General features: G+C 34.7%; 1 protein-coding gene across 3 annotated transcripts; it reads left to right on the top strand.

Moving 5' to 3' along the window:
• Nucleotides 1-14,113: 14,113 nt before the first annotated feature.
• LOC112710956 (inositol phosphorylceramide glucuronosyltransferase 1) lies at nt 14,114-19,358 on the top strand. Of its 3 annotated transcripts, none has more exons than XM_025763453.2 (10): nt 14,114-14,527; nt 15,140-15,260; nt 15,399-15,584; nt 15,728-15,891; nt 16,722-16,829; nt 16,913-17,050; nt 17,129-17,263; nt 17,530-17,797; nt 17,926-18,049; nt 18,867-19,358. In XM_025763453.2, the coding sequence occupies exons 1-10, from the start codon at nt 14,291-14,293 to the stop codon at nt 18,994-18,996; spliced, it is 1,611 nt and encodes a 536-aa protein (XP_025619238.1). In that variant the 5' UTR covers nt 14,114-14,290; the 3' UTR covers nt 18,997-19,358. The 3 variants fall into 3 exon arrangements, with proteins under 3 accessions (XP_025619238.1, XP_072059043.1, XP_025619239.1); XM_072202942.1 differs by having other exon boundaries at nt 14,122-14,527; nt 15,728-15,905; nt 16,694-16,829; XM_025763454.3 differs by having other exon boundaries at nt 14,127-14,527; nt 15,504-15,584.
• Nucleotides 19,359-19,568: the final 210 nt, after the last annotated feature.

The raw sequence follows: 19,568 nt of genomic DNA, 5'->3' as shown, positions 1-19,568 counted from the left end.
GAATTAATTATTTTATGATTATTATATTATGACTTTTTTTATTTAAAAAAAAATCAAAAAATATCTATAGATAACTGTGGGTATCTGCATTCCTTAAGAGGATAATTAAAGAGGAACTTGCGATGAAAATGGAGAGAGGACGGAGGGTATTTTTTTCTAAAATAGGAGCAAAGGACGTGAATAAAAGTCTGCCGCGTTCACACGAGTATCCATTACCATCTCTAACTAACAACAGAAATTCAATTTGAGCCGATTTGAGATGGAACACGTGGACTTCATCTGCATTGAGTCCCAAGATAATGAACCTAATTCAAATTTAAAATCCGAACAATGGACCTAGGTTGATCTTGCTCACTTGAGTTAATGTTTTGAGTCATTGTTCCAAAACATACTATACTATTAAATATTTATTACATTTAATATATATATATATATATATATATATATATATATAAATTAGATATGCTTACAAGAGATTTTTTAATCAAATTAAAAAATTTTAATTATATTTTTTTCTCTTTTAGTCTAAATATTATTTACTAACGTAATAAAACAAACAAACAAATAAATAATAATAATAATAATTAAAATGTCATCGTAATATATACATGATACTACATATATTAAAGATGATTATATTTAAAAAAATTATTTTTAATAAAATTAATTATGTGTAAATTAACTAATTTTTATAACATATAATTTATTACATAATTTTTTCTCTATTTATATTATTAATATACGAAATAAGCAACACAAGCCATTATGTAAGACAATAAATATAATATAAATATCCATTTATTTATTAGTATTAAAAATATATATAAAAAGTAGAAATATGATTTTTTTGGTAGAAAAATAATAATAAAGGTTATTAATTAAGTTAATTACGTAATAAAAAAATTATGAATAATTTTTTAAATAATAATAAAAGAATAAGACCACTATTTTTACATACTACAATGTTCATAACAAAATTTGGATAATAAATCAATTCTCAATAAATTATACATTAATTCTATCAAAAAATAAATAAAATATATATCAATTCTGTCAAAAAAATAAATAAATCATACATTTTATATATATATATATATATATATATATATATATATATATATATATATATATATATATATATATATATATATATATATATTATCGGTTATTAAGTTATAATTAATTTCTAACCTAATTTTTGTTAATTAAAATTTAAATGATTGAAATTATTAAATACCAAATATTTTGTACTTGACTAATTTTGTTTTTGTTATTAAAATTTAAAAAAGGTGAGTTCTTAACCAATTTTAAAGCCAAATTTAAATTTGTGTAAAAAATTATTTTTAATTTTATTTTATTGACCAAAATTAATTTTAAAATAAAAAATTATTATATACATTATATTATAAGATAGTGTAGTCATTCATTTTTTTAACGGTAATTATTGCCAAATAAACTGCTATAAAAATGGGAGAAAAATACATTTACCAATCTAGAAATAATAACTTTTTTCAATAAATTATATATATATATATATATATATATTGAATATCAAAGTTATTATGATTTTTTTTTTCACATAAATTAATACTTAACGATAGTGTTTTGGTAATATTACTAAAAAATATTAATCAATCTAATAACTTTTGTAAAGAAATAAGTCTATATATAAATTTGAAAACTTGAAAATAATATCATAAAATGTGAAATATTAACCGGTAACAACGTAGATCATATTATTTTGACTTCATGAATGAATATGATACCAATAAATAAAATTGTTACATTTAAATTTCAACAAAGACAAATCTCCACAAGTATTATTATCAATGATAATTGTTCTACTTTCAAGACAAATACTATTTTTTTCACTGTATTTTCCAACCTGGCAAGTCGAGAACTAATCCACCACAGATTGAACCTCCATTTATTAAGGGTCTGTCGCTACCCAATGAGTTGTTATATACATAAGCGAGATTCAAAGATACTTTTGTAAGTAGACGAGTGAGATAACTACTCAACCAACTCAAATTAATTAAAATAAATACTAATTATTTTTAATATTTTTATCATTAAAAATAGTTAACCTTTGATTTTAATTATAACTTTATAAAATATTTATAGTAATAATTGTTATATATATATATATATATTTTGTTTAATTTTTTAATAAAAACTTCATATATTTTTATTAATTATTCCGACTGCATGAGAACATTGCCAAATAAAATGGTGTAAGAAATTAGAAGAAACTGTATTTAGCAATTTAGCAAATAATAATTCATTTTACAATAGAATAAATTATATATCGAATTGAATAACAAAAATTATTATTGGTTTCTCTTCCCACAAACTAATACTCAACGGTGTTCCAATAATGTTATTAAGGAATATTAACTAACTTAATAGCTTTTGTAATGACATAAGTCTGAGTTTGAAAACTTGAAAATCATGTCATAAAATGTAAAATTTTAACAGGTAATAATATTGATGATATTGTTTTGACTTTAAGAATGAATATGATGCTAATAAATAAAATTGTCTCGGTTAAATTTCAACAAAAACAAATTTTCATAAATATTGTTATCAATGAGAAATTATTCTACTTAAAAAAATCTATTTTTTTCTATGGTATTTTTTTAACTAGACAGATCGAGAACTAATCCACTATGTATAGGGTTGGCAGTGAGGCAGGTTTTTACTTACTCGGCCCTGCCCGCCGTCCTTAAACTTCTCACCTACTTGCTCCACCTATACTTGCGGGTAGTAAAATATTGTACCCTAATCTTTTCCTGTGGGTAGTAAAATGTTATACCCTAACCTTTTCCTGCAAGTACCCTCCCCACTCTTACCCGTCCCATAACAATTAAATAATACTTTAAAATTTACATATTCATATATAAATTAGGATAAAAAATTAAAATTTATACATAAATTAAACTGCAAACATAAAATTCATATAATGTCAAATAACATGAAATAAAAAAACTAATGTCTGATCACTACAAAATTAACATGAAGTGTATTTGCATTACTCTAAATGTCAATTTCAATATCATTAGGAGCAACACTGTTGTTTTGTGCGTCCTCTCAAACATTACTAGCTATGAAATAATCTTAAAGCACCTATATTAAAAAAATTAAAAAATATAAATGATGAGGGAAAAACGATTTCACACAAACTCACCGGCAAGTGTACCGGGTCGCATCAAGTAGTAATTACTCACAAGAGTGTGGTCGATCCCACAGAGATTGATGGATTGAGCAATTTTAGTTAGATGATGAATTTAGTTAAGCAAATAGTTGATAATTTGAGTGAATTTTGATTAACAGAAGTTAAATTGCATGTAAATGAAAGGGAGAGGGGAAATTGACAGAATCTAAAGTGCAGCAAGAGTAAATTGCATGAAACTTAGATTGCAAGAAAGTAAATGAGCTGAAACTTAAATTGCAAGAAATGTAAATTGCAGAAACTTAAAGTACAAGAAACTTAAATTTGCTGAATCTAAATTGTTGAGAAATGTAAATTGCTTGAAGAGTAAAGGGATTTGGGTGCTGGAATTTAGAATTCAACAAGAAAATATAAATTGAAGCAACTCAGAAAGCTATTAGATAAAGGGATTCAGTTCAGTAGCAAAACAGAAAGGAAAATTTCTTGAAGAAACAAACAACAAGAAAACTAGATTCAATTATGAAATTCTAAGGAGAAATTGAAGATCGAAGAAGAGAAATGGGATTAGAAAGCAGATCTAGATCTCAATTGCTCTCTTGATCAAGCAGAAAAGTAATTGCAGAAGAAATGAAAAGGAAAACAGTAAATGAAACTTAGATCCAATTCTTAGAACAATTGAGAAGAAGAGTGAAAGATGATTCCCAGATTTAGAATTAATGGAGCTTTTCAATCGCAATTCAAAATCCAAGAACAGACAGTAGAAGTTGCAAAAGAAAAGAAAAATGAAAACAAAAAGCTAGATCCAATTCCCAAATCCCAAATTTAAAGACAAATGAAAATTAAAAGTGAAAACTAAAAATGAGCAAAAAGGTAAACTAAAAAATGAGCCAAAGGTCCTTTACAAGATGAATTAACTCCTATTTATATACTTTCTATTTTGGGTCTTTGACGTACGGAAAAAAAATCACCGATCAAGAGTTTATAGAGAAAACAACGTTGCAAGTATAGCTCTTAACCAATGTTGATTCCGCGTATCAATTTAGAATGGGTTGTCACAAAATTTAGAAATAAAATACTGGGAGTATGAATCCCAGGTCGTCTCCCAACGAGTTGCAGAGAGAGTGCTATTTTATTAATCAGAGGTTTTCCAAGAAATTTTTGAGTTTGAGAATCAGAGAAATAAATAATAGTAAATTCAGATAAAAGCCTTGACCGGGAGAAGGTTAATTGGAAGTTTTATCCTTGTTGGAAATCCCCAAGTGTAATCGTAAACGATTGTTGTCTTACTTGGTCATCCCTTAATTAATAAGGAAAAGTCAAGTAACTAACTAACAAACTATATTCTCAGGTCCTAATCCTCTCCTAAGGAGGGATTAGAGTTAGAGACTAGAGTTGTCAGTCATCAACCATCCATTAGGATTAACACTTGACTATTCCAACTCAAGGTTCTCCTTTTAATCAACTCCCAATCAAGTTAGGGAACTACTCCATTATCACGAATGTAAACTTTACAGAATTAAAAAGGGAATAAAAGGAAGACATGATAAACAATAATAAAAATTCAATTAAAAATAAAAATAGTTCTTTGCATTAATAACTTCCAAAAATCATGAACATACTTATATAAACAGAGTCAATGGGCAATAACAAAGTAAAGGAATAGAGAAACAAACTAGAATGAGGAAGCTCCAACGGAGGTAATGAATCTTCTCAATATCCAAAGCAAAGCAAAAGCATAAAAGTAATAAGCTATGAATGTAAAGAAAACCTAAAGGAAGAGTGATTCTCTCTAGATTCCGATCTAAAATCCTAAAACTATGCTAATGAGAATGTGTCCTGAGTCTCTGCATGTTTCCTGGCTCTATTCTGTGTTTCTGGGCCAAAAACTGGGTCAAAACATGGCCCGAAATCATCCCCAGCATTTTCTATTAATTCTGCAGATCGCGCATGTCACGCGTACACGTCAGCCACGCGTTCGCGTTGCTGGTCGTTTTGGCGTGTCACGCGTTCGTGTCAAGCACGCGCTCGCGTCATATTGCAAAACTCCAATCCATGCGTACGCGTCAGGCACGCGCACGTGTCACCATAATTTTCTCCATGTCGCGCGCACGTGTGAGCCATGCGTGCGCGTTGCTGCTCGCTGGTTATCTCCTTAGTTTCTTGTGTTCCTTCCATTTTTGCAAGCTTCCTCTCCATCCTCTAAGTCATTCCTACCCTATAAAGCCTGAAACACTTAACACACAGATCATGGCATCGAATGGTATAAAGGAGAATTTAAAAATACACAAATTAAGGACTTCTAGGAAGCAAGTTTTCAACCATAGATCAAGACTAGGAAGGAGTTGTAAAGCTATGCAAATTATATGAATAAGTGGGTAAAGACTTGATAAAAACCACTCAATTAAATACAAGATAAACCATAAAATAGTGGTTTATCAAACTCCCCACACTTAAACATTAGCATGTCCTCATGTTTAGCTCAAGGAGATAAAATAAATGAGTAGGAAAAAGTAAGACTCATGTAATGCAATGCAACCTATGAATGCAACTATATGCTGAGATGATTTTGTCTACTTGGTTAAAAGCAAATAAGTTCTTCAAGACAAACATAAATCAAATTCCACTAATTCAAATCATATAATAAAAGACAAGTAAACTTGTAAGAAGATAGCTCATAAAAGCAGGAAACATAAAATCAAGCAGAACCCTCACTGATAGTGTATATGCACTCTAGTCACTCTAGTGTATAGGGTAATCACTCTACTCTTCTCTAGTCATCCTTTCTAAACTTTGTTCTTCACCTAACCAATCAACACGTGTTTAATGTACCAATGCAAACATCATGAGGTCTTTTCAAGGTTGTAATGGGGCCAAGGTAAGGGTAAGGACATATGTATGGCTAAGTGAACTATAAATTGAATCCTTGACTAACAAAGGCTCTCACATAAACACACACACACACTCTATATAACTTCTTAAATCATGCCTAGCTACCCAAAATTTGCACTTTTGCATCATATACTCATGTATCAACTTTTCTTTTAATTTGTATCACATATGCATTGATCTTTTATTAACTTAACATTGAGGTAATTTTGTCCCCTTATTTATTTATTTATATTATATATATATATTTCTTTTTTTTTAATTAAAAATATAAAAGTAAACATAACATATCAATGCACATGGATTTTTAATTTTTTCTGGTCTCACATGAGTAGGTACTCAAATCCCCAATATTTAAATAAAGTAGAAATATAACATATTCCTATCAACCCATGTTCCCACAGTTTTCCCACACTTAATTGACACACAATCTTTGACTTAAGCTAACTAAAGATTCATTGGGGTAATTAATTGTTTTTCTGCTTAAGGCTAGTGATGTGGTAAAATACAGAACAAATGGGGGTTAAAAGACTCAAGTGGCTAACAAAGATAAATAGAAGAGTGGGCTATTTGGGATAAGTGAGCAAAAATAAATAATGGCCTCAATCATATGCATACATTTAAATACACTAAACATTGGACATATAGGATGGAACAAAATAAAAATTACAATTATAGAGAAGAAAACACACAAGAATAAAATATTATGGTTAAATAATGTAACCATGTAATTAAGCTCAAATCTCATAGAGTTGTGTGTTCTTAGCTATCATTTTATGTTCCAAATACAACTTCAAACAAGTTTTAACAAAAAGATTTCAATTTAAATTAGTGAAATTTTCAAAAATAGGGTTTTAAAAGAAAACTTATTATTTTTCAATCAAGTAGAACAGGGAGATGGCGCACTTGTCTGAGATGGCACTGAAGCAAAGGATAGCCCTACGTTACAACGCCAAAGTGCTAAGGAGGAGTTTTGAGCCAAATGTCCTGGTCCTACAACGCAACAACGTATGCCTCCCAACCCCAGGGGAAGGGAAACTTGCTGCTAATTGGGAAGGCCCATATAGAGTAAAGGAAGTGGTCGGCAACGAGGCTTACAAGCTGGAATGTCTAGACGGGAAAGAGGTACCCAAAACATGGAATGTAGCAAATTTGACGAGGTTCTACCCCTAGAATCCAGGACGACCACCTGTTTCCCCGATTCAGTAACACCCGTTTTACTTCGTGTTGAATTATTTTGTTAATTTTTGTCATTGCTTAACATGTTTCGAGTTTCTCTATTTCATTTTATTCTACTTTTATCTCTATTTTTATCTTTATTTTTATTTAGTTTGTCAACTAACCAGTTTGGCACAATTATGGCCTCACGAAACTGATCACCCTAGGAGCCAATGATACCGTGAACGCTACACTAAACGGCTACAAAAGTAAAAGCCACAATTCGAACTCTTTAACATGAAAGCCATGAATCGGCTTCGCTAATTATCAACAAAATGGTAAATAGTTTTTACACAAATACCAGTGTTCAGAACAACACATTATAAAGCCAACACGGCCCAAAACATTCAAAGTAAATATACATCACTTTTTCGGGATGTCAACAATCTGCCCATCCCGAATAGTTTTGAAAGCTCAATTGCGGTGGTGTTAAAGTTGGGAGAAAGCAGCTTGACCTGGGCCTTGATCACTTCCTCAGTCCCAGAGATCACCTCGCGTGCATTCCTCACTGTCTCCTTGTTCTTCTTTAAACCGGAAACCTCCCCCTTCAGCCCCACGACCTCATCCTTGCCATCCTTCACCGACTTCACGGCCTCCTCAAGCTTGGCCTCCAAGGCAGCAATATTAGCCTGGGCCGCAACGGTTTCGCCACGAGCAGAGTTGAGCTGACTCTCCAATGTCATCTCCCGGTCGATAAGGAGGGCCACTGCTTCGTCGGAAGTTTTTTAACTTCCCCTCCAACTCGGCTGATTTCTCCTTCAAGATCCCGACCTCGAACATCAAGCTCTCGATCCCTTGCAAGGACTGACAGTACTTCCCGTCCAGCGCCCCGGCTTAGGTCAAGATGGGCACTGCCCTCCTTGCGATGGTCGTAGCTCTCAACATATACTGGTAGATCCACCAAGCCTGGGCGCCAAGATCCACATCATGAAAGAAGTCATTAGTGCCCAGCATGCACTACGAGTCGATAAAACCCCCAGTATCAAAATTTTTCTCCATAACAGTGAGCGACCCTACAGGGCTGGAGGTCGGCTTTCGCTTGCAGGGGTTCTCGACTATCGCCACGTCGGGACCTCCCTTGGTCGGCTCTACCTTAAGAGGGACCACATCGCTGCTACTCGGGGGCGGCCGTTGCGCTGGGGCTGGTAGGTCCCGGAGAGGGAGGTGGAGCTGATTGCACTTCAGTAGTAGGGGAGGACGGGTGCTCGAAAGTATGGGTTGCGGAGCTGTCCTCACTATGCCCGGGAAGAAATTGGGCCATTAAATCTTCAAGTCCGGTCTTCTCGGCAGCCATGGACACTGCAGTAAAGACACACAACAACTCGTTAGCTCGTTAAAAAAATATGGGGGGAGGGGGCAACACTAGAACCAACCGACCACTGATAAACCCCATTTTTAGGGTTTATCTTGTGTTGAATTTAGAGTATTTTGCTAACCATTTCTCACATTTAGCTAATGAATTAGCATGATTTTGTGATCTCTCCCTTATTTGTGCTTAATTGTAAAAACATGCTTTCTAGGCCTCTAATTTGATAATTTTAATTCTCTCTTGATTCCATAAGGTGCCTTGATGTGTTTGCTAGTAATCTTAGGATGAAATAGGCTTGGAATGGATCAAAGGAGCAAGGAAGGAAGCATGCAAGTGGAGAGAAGCATAAAAAGCCAAATAATTGATCCCGGCCAAGGACGCGCACGCGCACTAGGCGCTCGCGCGCACCTTGCGAAATCGGCCAGGGACGCGTACGCGTACCGTGCGCATCCGTGCCGAAGGCCGCACGTGATTTTTTAAATAGAAAACATGCCCAGCAATTTTTGAGAGCTGTGGGGCCCAAATTGCAACCAACTTTGGTGCCAAAATGCATTTAAAGTACCAAGGATTGAAGGGAATCAACACTTAGCATCATTCACACTCATTAGGATTAGTTTTAGTTAGTTTTAGTGAGAGAAGCTCTCACTTCTCTCTAGGATTAGGATTAGGATTAGGCTTAGTTCTTAGATCTAGGGTTTAATTCATATCTTCTTCCACTTCTTCTTCTCAATTCCTTGTTGTTACATTCATCATTCTTCTATTCTTTTGTTGTAATTTCCTTTATGATGTTCTTATACTTTGTTGTAGATCTACTATTGTTCCTTCCATTTTCTTTCAATTCAATTCAAGGTAATTCATAATAATTGCGTTTCTTTTGATTGTTGTTGTTAATTCCTTTCAATAATTGTTGTTAGATTTCATTCTTGTTGTAGATTTCATGTGCTTTCCTTCTGTACCTCTTATATGTTTGACAAAATGCTTCTTTTGGTTTTAGTATAGATTTTGTTCCTCTTGGCTTTGGTTGAGTAATTAGTGACTCTTGAGTTATCTAATTCCTTTGTTGATTGATAATTAGAAGTTGCTAATTGATTTGAATGCCTCTAAAGCTAGTCTTTCCTTTAGGAGTTGATTAGGACTTGAGGAATCAAATTGATTCATCCACTTGACTTTCCTCCATAGTTAGAGGTTAACTAAGTGGTAGCAATGAATAATTTGTGGTCACAATTGAGGAGGATAACTAGGATAGGATTTCTAGTTCTCATATCTTGCCAAGAGCTTTGATATCTTGGCAAGAGCTTTGTTAGTTGTTAGTTTATTTTCTTTGCCATTTATATTTTTTGTCTAAAATCTCAAAAAAACCCCAAAATAACTCACAACCAATAACAAGACACTTTATTGTAATTCCTAGGGAGAACGACCCGAGGTTCAATACTTCAGTTTATAAATTTTAGGGGTTTGTACTAGTGACAAACAAGTTTTTGTATGAAAGGATTATTGATTGGTTTAGAAACTATACTTTACAACGAGATTTCATTAGTGAAATTCTAAACCATCAAAAATCCCATTCATCAACCACTCACCTACATAGCTCCTACCTATCTCTTGGTCACCCATTAAAAGATGTGGGTTGATATTATTTTTATTAAATACGGCCAACAACACGCCAGCTATGTTCTTATCCCGCTGGGTTAGCCCTTTGTACGTTACTTTGGTAAAAGCATTGGACCCAGCCCCAAAGCTCCAGTAGGTCGGAATCCATCGCTCCCCTTCCAAGGTTAACTAATGAGCGGATAATTTATACGTTTTTTGGCATTGTTTTCATATAGTTTTTAGTAGGATCTAGCCACTTTTTGGTATATTTTTATTAGTTTTTAAGCAAAATTCACATTTCTGGACTTTACTATGAGTTTGTGTGTTTTTCTGTGATTTTAGGTATTTTCTGGCTGAAACTGAGGGACCTGAGTAAAAATCTGATACAGAGGCTGAAGAAGGATTGCAGATGCTGTTGGATTCTGACCTTCCTGCACTCGAAATAGATTTTTTAGAGCTACAAAAATCCAAATGGAGCGCTCTCAATTGCGTTGAAAAGTAGACATCCAAGGCTTTCTAGCAATATATAATAGTTCATACTTTGCCTGAGTTTAGACGATGCAAACTAGCATTCAACGCCTTTCTGCCCTATTCTGGCGTTAAACGCCAGAAACAAGTTACAAACTGGAGTTTAACTCCAAAGAAGGCCTCTACACGTGAAAACTTCAATGCTCAGCCCAAGCACACACCAAGTAGGCCCGGAAGTAGATTTCTGCATTATTTACTTATTTCTGTAATCCTAGTAACTAGTTTAGTATAAATAGAACTTTTTACTATTGTATTAGGGATCTTTTGGAATATCTTTGGACCATTGTTCACATTTTGGGAGGTTGGCCATTCGGCCATACCTACCCTCTTTTCACTTATGTATTTTCAACGGTGGAGTTTCTACACACCATAGATTAAGGTGTGGAGCTCTGTTGTTCCTCGAGTATTAATGCAAAGTACTATTGTTCTTCTATTCAATTCATGCTTATTCTTGTTCTAAGATATTCATTCGCACACAAGAACATGATGAATGTGATGATTATGTGGCGCTCATCATCATTCTCAACCTATGAACGCGTGTCTAACAAACACTTCCGTTCTACATGCAAACAAGCTTGAATGTATATCTCTTGGGTTTCTAATCAACGATTCACATCGACTCCCCTCTGACAATGGGGCATCTGAATTCCAGATTAGAATCTTTGTGGTATAGGCTAGAATCCATTGGCAGCATTCCTGAGATCCAAAAAGTCTAAACCTTGTCTATGGTATTCCGAGTAGGATCTGGGATGGGATGACTGTGACGAGCTTCAAACTCACGACTGTAGGGCGTAGTGACAGACACAAAAGGATAGTAAATCCTATTCCTACATGATCGAGAACCAACAGCTGATTAGCCATACGATATCTGTGCATGGTATTTTTCATCCGAGATGAGAAATCTGACAGTTGATTAGCCGTACAGAAACGGTAGAGGACCATTTTCACTGAGAGGATGGAAAGCAGCCATTGACAACAGTGACACCCAACATACAGCTTGCCATAGAAAGGAGTATGAAGGATTGGATGAAGGCAGTAGGAAAGCAGAGATTCAGAAGGAACAATGCATCTCCATACGCTTATCTGAAATTCCTACCAATGAATTACATAAGCATCTCTATCTTTATTTTATGATTATTTATCTTTTAATTATCAAAACTTCATAACCATTTGAATTTGCCTGACTGAGATTTACAAGATGACCATAGCTTGCTTCAAGCCGACAATCTCCGTGGGATCGACCCTTACTCACGTAAGGTTTATTACTTGGACGACCTAGTGCACTTGCTGGTTAGTTGTGCGAAGTTGTGAAAAAGAGTTGAGATTACAATTGTGCGTACCAAGTTGTTGGCGCCATTGAGATCACAATTTCGTGCACCATTAACCATGAGGGGTGCTGGCCTTTGGCAGGCCATACCTTAAAGAACTTGTCTTTGAAGCCATGAAACGAATCTTCGAACACCCCCGAAGAATCGCCTACCCTGGGCAGTCCAGAAGGACATAAACCCGTTCTTATGCCTTCCCTTTTTGGAAGGGTTTGCCAAAACAAAGTGCCATAAAAACACTTTTACAGAGGTTAGAAACTCCAGGTATTCACAAACCATCTCGAAACATCGGATGGCGGCCCAACTATTCGGGTGCAGCTGTGACGGTGCCACGTCGCACTAGTTTAGAAATGCCATTTGGAAGGGGGAGAAGGGGATGCGAACCACCCAGGATGGTAAACATTGCCTTTTACATCCAAATCCAGTTGGCAATTCGGGGGGTGTTCAAGTTAAGATGACATATTCGCTCGTGGCCTGCTGGAACGAACACTTCATAGCGTTCCTCCTCGGGACCTCCCCCGCACAATCGATCGGCATGGCGGAACTCCATGAGCTCCTCTACGGTTATTTGTGAGGGTGTGTCCTTCATGTCTGAGGTGACCCAGGCATCTCTGTCAACACGGGGCCTCGGAAGGAAAAGTTGCGCCATATCTATAGTGGGGGCACCACTCAAAGTCAAATTTATAGGTCAGGAAGCCGGGAAAACCGCAATTAATGCTATATACCACACTAATAGCAGCATGATTCAAACAAAACACATGTATAGCCTAAAAGATACAAAATGCAAAGGATGGCAACAGTAAAACAACAGTAACAGAAACGACAGTAATCGCTCATTAAAAAAGAAGATGCTTACCAAGAAGGAAGTTATCAAGTGATTTCAGAAACATCTGAGGAATCAGAGGCTAACCAATGCAGGAAAATCCAGAAAGCTCGAAAGGAAAATAGAAGAAGCAGCATAGGAATGATTCAAAAATGAGGAAAGGGAACGCGAAAATAAGGAAGAAAAACTAGAAACAAAAGAATAACTGCCGCAGAGAAGCGCAAAGGTTAGGGGTAAAGTGGACTTTTTCCCAAGCTTTCAAATAAGCCATAATGACATTGAATGACAGGCGCGAAGAACGAGGCGACGAATGACATTCCCTCGAAACAGTAAAACCCACTCTCGCGTAGGGGGCACACCCCTATCACGAGTGGCTGACCCGGTAAGGATCCAACCGAAGAGAGTAGAATAGAACGCGCCAACAACGGCACTCACAATCATAGCTGGCACATTGGGGGCACTATTCCAGCCCGGCCCAACTGGTCCAATGTCCCGGCTCGGCCGGCTGACTCGACGGGTATGCAAAATCTGATCCGAGAGGAAACCCAAGACACTTCCTCCCCTCCAGCAAGGTACATGACTGATGGGGAAGAAAATTTCCTAGGTGCAGACTATATAAGAGGAGGGTCCTACCCCTCCTCCAAGGTATGTCACCTTTTCTGCCACCTTGTACGGATTCTGACTTGAGCGTCGATGTCGTTTTTGCAGGTGGCTCCCCCCTCATCACTCCAACAACCCGGAAGATCGTGAAGCTCCATCCCTTTCTCTCCAATGTTAGCTCAGGAGGTCCAATCTCGCACGAACGATCTGAATCAAGATCCCCTATTCCCTGCATATGCATCATTTTCGACCCGTTCAAGAACCGACAAACCGAACAATATAATTTTGTGTGTTTTTTTCCTATTTTTTAGATTTTTTTATTGTATGCCTTCGAATGTTCTCTTTTTTATATTTTCGAAAATTTTTCTAACATATAAAAAAGTAGGATGAGAGTTGATTACGTAAACTTTTTTATTTTTTTTAGATTTAGACTAGGCATGCGAAATAGGTAACGTTTCTCATGCTAATGAATTTTGTTTAATTTAATGTGCAAAATATTCTAGTAATTACAAAATATAAATCAGTCCCTCTACAAATTGCAAAAAATATGTTATCTTTCCATCTAAGGAAAAATCATTTGTTGTATATAATATATATACATTAAAATTATTTTTACAATGACAGTCCATAAAAAAATGAATATTAATTTAAAATCGTAATATGAATCAATGGTTCAGAAATAAGTGCATCCAAAAAGAAGAAAATTTCATTCCAACCGTTTGAACTTCGCTTAAGAACTCCAGAGACGAGAAACCTTTTTTTTTCTCGAGAAAATTTAGAGAAAAAAGTATTTCGACATTTTCTCAGAGAATTTTGCCACCAGCGAAAATCGTCTTACCATGAAAGCACTCAATACGCTGTGGTTGTGTTTGTTAATTCTGTTACTCTTCGTTCGATTGGGAGCTTCCGATGGACATCGCAAGACGAACGAGGCATACGCTACTCTGTTGTACGGTGACGAATTTTTGCTTGGCGTTCGAGTTCTCGGGAAATCGATTCGTGACACGGGATCCAAGAAGGACATGGTTGTTTTGGTCTCAGATGGAGTCTCTGATTATGCTTGCAACCTCCTCCAGGTAACACTATCCTTTATAATTTGCTTTCACTACGATTCGCATTTATGTTGTTATTAGAGGAAGGAAAATATTGCTGCTCACGATGGTCGAGATTGATGCTATCGAAATTTTGACATTAAATGTCTGCATTATGCTTCATTTGACATTAATTGTAACATTTTTGTCCAGTCCAATAATATATTTCATCTTAGATATTTAGTTCTTTCCAATTTCTAATAATTATTGCACAATTTACTAAGACATTTTTGTCACTCAACAAAAACAAACAACAACAAAGCCTTATCTCAGGTTGACTACATGGATACACCATTGTGCCCTACAATGTTTATAGTGAGATAGTTTATGTATAATTTCTGTCACTCAACAATATAATTTTTTTAGTGTCCTTTAACTTAAATACTTTCTTAATATATTTTTTATAAGCTGCTAAAAGGAAATTTATTTGTGAAGGTAAGGAGTACATATATAGTTTTCTAGTTTTTTGTAATTAGGAGAGAGTAAAGTTTTCTTACATTTTGAGTGCATAAAAATTTTATTCTCTGTGTCCATGTGTTAAGTTTTTATATTTGGAGTTTGGTGTATCAGGTGTTTATAATTGATTATTTTTTGTAGGCTGATGGGTGGATAGTTGAGAAGATTAGTTTACTATCAAATCCAAATAAAATACGTCCATCGAGATTTTGGGGTGTATATACAAAGCTAAAAATATTTAACATGACTGACTACAAGAAAGGTAGCATAATTGTTGTTATTGTTGTCGATATTCCCATTGGTGTTGGTTTTGCAAACTATGGAGGTTATTGTAAAATTTTCATTTATATTAATATGATGAAACTCCTCAGGTTTATGCATGTTTGATACATTATTGTAGTTGTATATCTTGATGCGGACACAATTGTGGTTAAAAATATTGAAGAACTTTTCAAATGTGCAAGATTTTGTGGTAACTTGAAGCATTCTGAGAGGATGAATTCAGGTGTCATGGTGGTAGAACCGTCTATCTCACTCTTTAATGACATGATGAACAAAGTGAATACTCTGCCATCTTATACTGGAGGTAAAAGTTTTTTGTTTTGCTAATGTAAACAATGATTTTTGTTTTGTTTGTTTTCATTATTTCTTTTTCGAACTCCGAAGAATATATGTGGCTTTGATCCTTAGGTTGAACATTTTTCTTAAATTGTTGTTTTATTTGTACAGGAGATCAGGGATTTCTCAATTCGTATTACTCGGAATTTCCTAATGCACATGTTTTTGAGCCAAATATGCCTTCAGAGTCATTGAATAATAGAAAAGTTCCTGAAATGGAGCGACTTTCCACTGTTTATAATGCAGACGTAGGTCTTTACATGTTGGCTAATAAGGTACTAGAATATAGGTAATGAGGATAGTACTTTTCCTTTCAAGTAATGAGGAATAGTGAAATATTACTGCATAAGATGACAACATAAACACCATTTGCCCTTATTGGATCAAAGCCTAACTGGTCTAAAAGAGTTCTACTCGTCTACTTGTTTGATGATTAATATTATCATTTTTGTGAATAAAATATTATCATTTTAAATGAAATTATAAAATTTAATGCCTGTCTGAATAATTTAAAGGAAGATGTGAACTCTTTTATTTAATTTTAAATCCGAAAATTTCTTGAACACATGAAACTGCCTCCACTAAAATAACTGAAGAGTTTTCATTGTGTTTAGAGGGATTTCTTTTGCTATGTCTTGGAGTTAATGATGGAAATTAGAATAAATGCTGAAGCAGCACTTTATTCGCTATGCATTGTAGTGAATGATATTAATAAATGATATAGGAATTCTTTATAATGATCCACTAATAATTCTTAGGTTTTCCTTTGTCTTCATGTCTTGACATTTTTCATCTTGTTTCACTTCTTGCTAGAAACTTGGTTTCCTGCATGTATGGTCTGTAAGGAACACTTGCTTTTGACCAATTCAAAATATTCTTGTTCATTTTTTTGAATTTTACAGCATTTAAGAGGTGGATGAACATGCTTTTATTAAGAATTGAATACCTCAGGTTCTTATGTGTTATTATTTTAAATATTTAACACTTGGCTCGAATTAGATGCTAGAATATTTCATACACATCAAAATATATGTAGTTAAATGCTTAAGTTCCTTTGCATTTCATCTTTTGGTATAGCCATCTTATTACAGTCAAATATATTCAGTGGATGGTAGATGAGAATGAACTCCGGGTGATTCACTATACGCTCGGCCCTATCAAGCCTTGGGATTGGTGGGCATCTTGGCTTGTGAAACCTGTTGATGTGTGGCAGGTAGATTAATCATTTTGATCATTTTTCTTACGAAAAAAGCATGCTGAAATATTTGCTTTTTTTTTTTGCCATTGATGGTGCAGAACATAAGGGAAAAGCTTGAGGAATCCCTTCCTGGAACTAGAGGGGGCCAAAATCCTAAAGATAGTCTTATTGTGAAGTTTCTTTTTCTATTTCCAATATGTGTTGTACTCTTTTGTTGCTATCGTTCATATCAGAAGGTTAGTCATCATAGTTTGTTACCACTCTCCTAGCTTTAGGAATTCAGATTAGTCTTAGAATCTTGAATCTTTCTGCAGAATCCATGTTGCTTTGGTTCCTTTTGTAGAACTTCACTATTTGATCATGTCAGACACCATTGTCATAAAATTAAATCAGGTGGATCAGTTGCATATATTAGCATTTCTACTTCAACCATCAGTTCCACCCATGAGGTCAGTTTTTTTCTCTAATCTATTGTGTTAGTTTTTGGTATTCGGATCCTGTCATTTGAGCCTTTCATGTGGACCCTATGAGTAGGCATAAAAAATTTGGATGCTCCACATGATCTGTTTTTCTCATCTGATAAATTGGTCACATGATGGTCTCACGTAAGAGGAACCCAGTCCTTGTTTAGATGTGCCCAATTATAATCCTTATGTATGTTTACTTATATGTTAATTTTTTTTATTATGTTAAACAATTCTTCAATGGTGCTCAGTACAAAGTTCCTGCTTACTTGGGTGGCATTTCAGTCTGTGTCTGCTTTATGGCTACAGTGGTGTCTCTTGGACTAGCTTTCTTGTTAGTACCTCGACAAGTGACTCCATGGACTGGTTTGCTTTTGATGTACGAATGGACATTCACAATCTTCATTATATTATTTGGAGGTTATCTCCATTTGATTTCTAACTGGGGAAAGACCATCGCATCACGACTGCCTTCTTCGTCATCTCATGCCGAAGTTTCTGATGGCGATTTGGGAAAAGGTATATTCTTTGGCACTGAATCTTATTTTGGGTTGTCATCGTCGTTCATGTGATTAGCTGTGTCCTCAAGGTACTCATTCTTATCTATTTCATTGTTATCATTGATTTGAACTCATCTATATTCACAGGCAATCAGCGACATATGTCATCGTGTGACGGTGCCACATGGTTCTATGGATTAGGGATGACCATCTTGGCTATTGCTGGTCCATCGATGCCTTTTCTTTTTGGGGTAACTGCTTTGTTTTTAAGGTAAGGTTTTCATTACAATTTACTAATAAAGATATCTTACTGCTGAATCTAAATTTGGAAGGAACATGACTAGCCTAGTTATTGAATTTTAATTTATTTTTTCGGTTAGTTTTCATCTTCCATCTTTATATTTTTGAAAATAGTTTTTGTTCCCATTGTGTTTTCGTTATCATTGTCTATTAGGTAATTATAAAATGTCAAAATTGAAATAAGAATATGACTTAGTTTGGAGAATGTATTTTTAGACACATAGATACATCACAAAGTGATGTGTCTAACCCAAAAGTGACTTGTATTTTTGGACAGAGGGAGTAATTCTCAAACTAACATCTGTTATATTATTTGGTTTGTTGAATAAATTACGTACATCCAATAGGCTTGAAATGTGAAACCCGTAATATATATCATTCATTACCATTATTAAGAAATAAAAGGAGGAACATTACTGTAAGGTTATTACCATCTAAAGTAGTAATCTTTTTACTTATTTTGTGGCTCATGATTTTCATTTCTTCTCACTTTTATCACATTCAACTGAAGTGGTCGTTAGAAAGAGGTGCATTTCTTCGCTGTTCTTTTCTTGCAGTAAAGGGAGACTAGTAACTGTTCAAAAATGATAGTGTGTATTCCTAGACAAGGGATTCTCAATTTCTATCGTTTGTGCTGTAGTTTGCTGCTTTCTTTAATTTGCATTAAGCTTGAAGTGGATTATTTACCCACATTTCTGTCCTGTAATTCTAATTTTATTCATGAAAAATAAATTGCCCTCAGTCTATCTTTGGTTTTCCTCTTTTTATTGATTCTTATTTGTAAACAGGTTAGGTTTGATTGTTGCCGGGGTAATAATATTAGCATCTTTCATGACATACGCTTCCGAACATCTTGCTATCAGATCATTTTTGAAGGGCATTGAAGAATATGATATTGCAAAAAATGTGCATCCTTGATCTGTATTGTAAGGACTAGTGAAATTGCCGTGGACAATCGTTACTTTCGTTTGGACTCGGGACTGGCTGTGCAAAGATTCGCGACAAAGTGCGATATTTAGCCGTAGAAAACACCCAGATAAAATTCAAGTCAGTTTTGGAAAAGTCCCATGACAATTGGTTCATGTAACTTAATTATGCTCAAGCTTGGTGGATGTTTAGATTTTGTTGTAAAGTACACGTAGTGTTTACTCTAGTGGCAAGTGTAATTAAAATATTTTTGTTATTCTTCCCAGTTTCCATTGTAACATCATTAATATTCTTTGATTACAATTGAGTTTCGTAGGTGTCAACCAAAAATAAAATGATCCAGTCTTAAGAAAGTGATTTTCGTTATAATGTGGCTCTCTTAATTGTGAGTTAAAAAAGCAAATGCTAGTTTGTTTGTTAATTTGGTAATATTCAACAGAACAAATTCAATTAAAAAAATATATGCTATATGGTATTATTAACTACTATTTAATTATGCCAATGCTTAAAGTCTTTTGACCGCAGAATGGGGGAACGATCCTCTCAATATGTTTCTTCAATTG

The sequence above is a fragment of the Arachis hypogaea genome, chromosome 9 (genome assembly GCF_003086295.3).
Source record: "Arachis hypogaea cultivar Tifrunner chromosome 9, arahy.Tifrunner.gnm2.J5K5, whole genome shotgun sequence".
Lineage (NCBI taxonomy): Eukaryota > Viridiplantae > Streptophyta > Magnoliopsida > Fabales > Fabaceae > Arachis > Arachis hypogaea.
The sequence above is the reverse complement of the archived record's forward strand: the minus strand, read 5'-3'. Positions and strand labels throughout refer to the sequence as shown.

Bases quoted from the DNA above. Each gene is read 5' to 3' on its own strand.
- LOC112710956 (XM_072202942.1), top strand. From the start codon at position 14,291: ATGAAAGCACTCAATACGCTGTGGTTGTGTTTGTTAATTCTGTTACTC. The intron at 16,830-16,912 runs GTAGATTAATCA...TTGATGGTGCAG, and splicing joins AACCTGTTGATGTGTGGCAG to AACATAAGGGAAAAGCTTGA. The intron at 17,051-17,128 runs GTTAGTCATCAT...ATCTTTCTGCAG, and splicing joins GCTATCGTTCATATCAGAAG to AATCCATGTTGCTTTGGTTC.